This window comes from Oncorhynchus kisutch, linkage group LG20, assembly GCF_002021735.2.
Source record: "Oncorhynchus kisutch isolate 150728-3 linkage group LG20, Okis_V2, whole genome shotgun sequence".
Classification (NCBI taxonomy): domain Eukaryota; kingdom Metazoa; phylum Chordata; class Actinopteri; order Salmoniformes; family Salmonidae; genus Oncorhynchus; species Oncorhynchus kisutch.
In genome coordinates this window covers 37,689,759-37,695,725 of record NC_034193.2, presented here as the reverse complement: position 1 = coordinate 37,695,725, position 5,967 = coordinate 37,689,759, and the positions used below count along the sequence as shown (strand labels likewise).

The window sequence follows — 5,967 nt, the reverse complement described above, 5'->3', positions numbered from 1 at the left end:
GTATCTCAAAAATAAAAATTTTGATTTGTTAAATACTTTTTTGGTTACTATATGATTTCATAGGAGCTATTTCATAGTTTTGATTTGTTCTATTATTCTACAATGTAGAAAACAGTAAAAATGCAGAAAAACCCTTGAATGAGTAGATGTGTCAACTTTTGACTGGTACTGTATTTCTCAACTTTCCTAATATTAAGCACATTGCTTATATTTACAACAGGTGTACAGCCTACCTGGCTGTCATAAATTAACGAATAAGTGTGATTCACGATTAATAGCGTCCTCCATTCGCTATTTAAGTGCATAGATAAAATTCATTTTTTACCACTGCCTGTTTCAAGTCAGGTGCATGATAATTGTCCATTCTAAATCAAAACAAATTTCACTTATTTAGTACATGTTAAGAAAAGATGAAATCAAGAATAGTCTGATGGGTGACAATATTAGCCCATCACTTGTGAATGATGCCCAGTCGAAGGCAAGAACAATGCAGACCTTTTTTTGGGCAACTTTTTCAAATTATAGTGCGACACCTCATGTAGCCTAGCCCATAGGCCTATATGTTTTGATAAGGTTTGTGTAGACTGGCGAAAGTCGACCCAGCACAGGACACAAAAATGATTTGGGGTTGTTCATACTGTCGAAGCTTACAGTTAAAATCGGATAATGTCGGAGGGAAATCACCGCAAGAGGAAGTCACCATGAAGTTAAATTCAGTCCAAATCACAATCAAGTGAAATTAATCTGTATTAAAGTGCATAAAATCAATCTGAGTAGTGTCTCTGCTTTAAACACACTGCCCACGTGACACCCTAACCCCACATGGAACAGTAGATCGTCACCCACACAGCAGCTTTAAATAATGTAATGATTAACTCCACAACATGTCTCTGAGAGCACTGGTATTCAGCTAGCAAGAAGCTAACATCCCCATGTCAATCCAAAGGAACGTTGGACCCACGATGGATTTCAGTAGCTCTCCAGTGTAATTGCTTACTCTTCCACACAATCCCATAACTGCTTGCACACCTTATTCATGAATCTCTTAAAGGGACAGTGCCATCTAGTGGATATAAATGAATAAAACTATGCCATTTAACCAGCTGGCTGCATTTGAATTACAACTGAAGTGGCCAAATAACCTTTTTACAATGGGTGTAGAGCCTAACTGGCATGAACATGCAGTGCATGAGTTTCAAGTTTGGGGAAGATCATTTTCAAAATAAAAATATAATTTCATAACAAAAGCATTACATGAATAATCATACTATGAGGTTGGCTGAGTCCTACTGGGTGGACTGAATCCTAGTGCGAGGGCTGAGTCCTACAGCGTGGGCTTTGTCCTGCAGAAGGCCGGCAGCCTGGGAGAACGAGACACTATCGTTCACCACACCTTGTAATTATTTTGCAGTAAAATCTCATAACCCAAGGAGTTTTCTGCAGCTACAACCACAACATCTATTTTCTGTGATTTATGTTATATTTTTGCAGTACAGTTGATAACCATGGCTATGAATGCTAAGAAACCAACCTTGCTGAAACACATCTTATTCCTGTCACTCTCTATTGGCCTCATCATACTCACGGGAGCCTCTCAGGATCCCTCGAAACTGGACCCATCTTCCTCTACTACTCTCTTCCCTGCCTGTGAAGATTTCTTCAGAGAAAATGACTCAAGTAAAAGTGAAAGTCACCCAGTAAAATATTTCTTGAGAAAAGGTCTGAAAGTTTCAACAAATATCCGTAAGTATCAAAATTAAATGATATTTCAAATTAAATATAATCTTTGGGAATGTAGTTAAGTGAAAGTTGTCAAATATATAAATAGTAAGGACACCCCCAATAAAACTACTTTATTAGTACTTTCAATATTTTTACTTTAGTACTTTACACCACTGGCTAATGGCCGACATTTGGATCTCTCGTTGGGTTAATGAGGCAACTAGTCACAGCTGTGACAGGTCCTTTTAAAAGGAGAGGTGGAAGAGGTAGACCATAACTCACAGACAACAGAGAGACACCCACTGAATCCCTTGGAAGAGTGAAGCACGTGAGCTTGTGTCATTATTTAATAGACTATCTGCATCTCAAATAACACCTTCATTTTATGTTGCCCTGGTCAAATGTAGTACCTTTGCAGTAACTGGGTAGTCTCTGACTCGATCTAGGATGCTTCCCCTTCCCTATGGAGTGCACTGTGGGCCTTCGTCAAATGTGGTTCACTACATAATGTCACGCACTGACCTTTAGATATCTGTTTTCTTTATATTTTGGTTAGGTCAGGGCGTGACTAGGGTGGGTACGCTAGTTTATGTATTGTCTAGGGTTTATGTAGTTCTAGGTGATTTCTATGTCTATGGTGGCCTGATATGGTTCCAAATCAGATCCAGCTGTTTATCGTTGTCTCTGATTGGGGATCATATTTAGGTAGCCTTTTCCCTTTGTTTGTGGGATCTTGTCTATGTGTAGTTGCCTGTCAGCACTCGTTTTTGTATAGCTTCACGTTTCGGTTTATTTTGTTAGTTTGTTCAGTGTTAATTATTTTAAATAAATAAGAATGTACGCATACCACGCTGCGCCTTGTTCCGCTCTTTATGATGAACGTGACAAAAGGAATGAGGAGCCATTTGGGAAGGATACTTTTTCCTGTGTGCCAGGCTCTTGAACCACAATAGATTAGATGACACCCGTATTTTGGCGGAAGAATCGTAGCGCCGTGTTGCCAATACTCAGTTCTAGGGTTCCTCAGGACTGGGTTTAGCAATTATTGCTTAAGTTTTGTACTTAACACAAGGTTTCCTTAACTGCTCCTCTAGTACCCACAGCCATTCCAGGTGTTTTAAAATGCTCACCTAATCTCTCCGTTCTCTCTCAGGAGACGATCACCATGGCGAGATTGACCATCATTCTGCTTTTCAGCATGGCTTTTGCTCTGGGAGGTAAGAGTGATGTACCTCACACTTACTCACCAACATTTCATTTTAATAAACATTAGTGGGTGTTGATCTGTCCTCCACACACACACACGTACGTATTAATGTTTTGTTTCATAACCAGTTGTCCCATGGACACCCTCGGAGGCCAGCCATTAGTGACATTTGAGAGAAGATCGTCTTGCTCAAGGGCACAGACAGATATTTCAACTTGTCATCTCAGGGATAAAAACTAGCAACCATTCAGTTACTGGCCCAACTCTAACTGCTAGGCTACCTGCCACTCCTCTAGTTCCAGAGATGTATATTTGTGTCTAGATGCTGGCCTGAATGGTTTGATCATTCAACTGGATGTATGATTGGATTGTTTACCAACTATCAGGAAAGAACACTGATACCCCCACTTTCAGTCTTAGTTTCATCAGCTGTTATAAAAAAGACAGAATCTGAATTGACTGCACAGGGCTTTTAAACAAGTAGGAGAATTTCAATATTGAGCTAGCAAGTACCTAGGTTACATCTGAAATGGAACCCTATTCCGTATAAACTACTTCTGACCAGGTGGAGTAGGTTCCCATATGGGACGCAACTCAAGATTCCGGGCTCTTGGATGTCCAGTCATGTATATTCTGTCCATATATTGTCCTGAGATGTTATGTCCACATTACAATCCATGTTACCTGTGTCCAGATGCTACGATACAACCCAAGACCCCCTGTGAGCGTGCTAGAGATGCTGCGATAAATGGCCCAATTGGAGCTTACATCCCAACGTGTGACGCCGCTGGACAATACACCCCTAAGCAATGTTCGGGCTCTACAGGTTAACACGGTGGCACATACACACACAAAATTCTCCAATTCAGTTGAGTGTGACAATTCGATGTGATAGGGTAATATGTGTATTGTTTATGCAACATGTCTATTTCTGGTAGGTTACTGTTGGTGTGTGACCAGGACTGGACAGAAGATTCCGGGCACTGAGACTCCTCCAGGCACTGCTCCAATCAAATGTCCATGCAGGTACACACTCGTTCACTACATGTTTAATCTTTACAGTTGGTTCTGAATGTTAATATTTGTGTTTGTCTCATTGTAGTGGTCCTCGCAGATGAAAGATGTTGGAATGAAGACGTTGAGAAGACTTTGCAAATACTTTGACAGTTGTCTTTACTGTACTGAGGGAGATGCCTCTCGCCATACACATAAATGAAGAAATGTATTTACTTTGTTGGTTTTACATGCTGAACAATGTATCTGAATTGTCCCTTTCTGGGGACTGGAGGAAGGGATTTTACTGTATTACCTCCACACGGGTGTTCATAAAGGCAGTCAAGTGGTAATTAGGCTATCCAAGCTATGATGCTGCTGATGGTCATTAGTAGCCTACTACACTTGCTAACTGCCTGGTACCCAGCTCTTTATTGCTCTGTGATCACTATCAATATAATTGCAAATAAACTATTGGTCACAAATGTGCTTAGCAGAGGATATTGCGGGTGTAGTGAAATGCTTGTGCTACTAGCTCCGACAGCGCAGTAATATTGAACAAATCCACAACGTGTGTACACACACTCAGTACGCATGAATTAACTATATACATATGGAAGACCGACGTCAGAACAGACTACGTGGCCAAAATATTTGAAGGACCCAAATATTAATTTAGATAAAGTTTGCATCAGTGTCTTCAGATATTTTTGTCAGATGTCACTACGGAATACTGAAGTATAATTACAAGCATTTCATAAGTGTCAAAGGCTTTCATTGACAATTACATCAAGTTGATGTAAAGACTCAATATTTGCAGTGTTGACCTGTTTTCAAGACCTCTGAAATCTGCCCTGACATGCTGTCCATTAACTTCTGGGCCACATCCTGACTGATGGCAGCCCATTCTTGCCTAATCAATGCTTGGAGTTTGTCAGAATTTGTGGGTTTTTTGTTTGTCCACCTGCCTCTTGAGGATTGACCACAAGTTCTCAATGGGATTAAGGTCTGGGGAGTGTCCTGGCCATGGACCCAAAATATCAATGTTTTGTTCCCTGGGCCACTTAGTTATCACTTATGGCAAGGTGCTCCATCATGCTGGTAAAAGCATTTGTCACAACTGTTCCTGGATGGTTGGGAGAAGTTGGTCTCTGAGGATGTGTTCGTACCATTCTTTATACATGGCTGTGTTAAGCAAAATTGCGAGTGAGCCCACTACCATGGCTGAGAAGCAACCCCACACATTGTCTCAGGATGCTTTACTGTTGGCATGACACAGGACTGATGGTAGTGCTCACCTTGTCTTCTCCGCACAAGCTCTATTCCGGATGCCCCAAACAATCGGAAAGGGGATTCATCAGAGATAATGACTTTTCAGCAGTCCAATCCCTGTACCTTTTGCAGAATATCAGTCTGTCCCTGATTGTCCTGGAGAAAAGGGGCTTCTTTGCTGCCCTTCTGACACCAGGCCATCAAAGTCTTTGCTGCACTGTGTGTGCTGATGCACTCCCACCTGCCTGCTGCCATTCCTGAGCAAGCTTTGTACTGGTGGTGCCCCGATCTCGCAGCTGAATCAACTTTAGGCGGTGATACAGCCCGACAGGATGCTACCTGGTGCGGCAACTACGCCGCTCGTGTAAGCACCGTGCTTGGTTCAGAGCCTCAAGTTTAATGATGAGCTTGGAGGGTACTATAGTGTTGAATGTTGAGCTAGAGTCAATAAACAGCATTCTTACATTCAGTTGCAACTCCATTAAAAGTTGTGGCACACCTTTCGTGCTACCGCAGAATTCTGTGGCACGTCATTTAATTCTCAGCCATTTTTTCTGTTACCGCTAGCTTGACCACCAGAGGGCACAATTGAGAAGCATTTGATAGAATTCCGTATTGGCATTACCAGAGTTTTTTTTTTTTTTTGTAACAACATAGTATTTGGGATTGATTTTAAGAAATTTCCCTTTAATAATTTGATTCATATTATGGTCTTTCTATTCAGAGTTTCCGTTAGGATGGAATGGATAATATGGCGCTGTACAACGTGACGG

The 5,967-nt window shown here is 41.3% G+C and overlaps 1 protein-coding gene across 2 annotated transcripts; it reads left to right on the top strand.

Annotated features, from left to right (window-relative positions):
• The first annotated feature begins 1,956 nt into the window (after positions 1–1,956).
• LOC116355561 (equistatin-like) lies at positions 1,957–4,474 on the top strand. 2 transcript variants are annotated; one of them, XM_031800034.1, is made up of 5 exons: positions 1,957–2,050; positions 2,876–2,939; positions 3,624–3,755; positions 3,868–3,955; positions 4,032–4,474. In XM_031800034.1, exons 2-5 carry the CDS (start codon positions 2,888–2,890, stop codon positions 4,045–4,047), a joined length of 288 nt encoding a protein of 95 aa, XP_031655894.1. In that variant the 5' UTR covers positions 1,957–2,050; positions 2,876–2,887; the 3' UTR covers positions 4,048–4,474. The 2 variants fall into 2 exon arrangements, with proteins under 2 accessions (XP_031655894.1, XP_031655895.1); XM_031800035.1 differs by having other exon boundaries at positions 1,985–2,046.
• Positions 4,475–5,967: the final 1,493 nt, after the last annotated feature.

Excerpts from the sequence above, each read along its gene's own strand:
- LOC116355561 (XM_031800034.1), top strand. The coding sequence starts at position 2,888 with ATGGCGAGATTGACCATCATTCTGCTTTTCAGCATGGCTTTTGCTCTG. Across the intron at positions 2,940-3,623 it reads CATGGCTTTTGCTCTGGGAG|ATGCTACGATACAACCCAAG; the intron begins GTAAGAGTGATG and ends ACCTGTGTCCAG. Across the intron at positions 3,756-3,867 it reads GCAATGTTCGGGCTCTACAG|GTTACTGTTGGTGTGTGACC; the intron begins GTTAACACGGTG and ends TATTTCTGGTAG.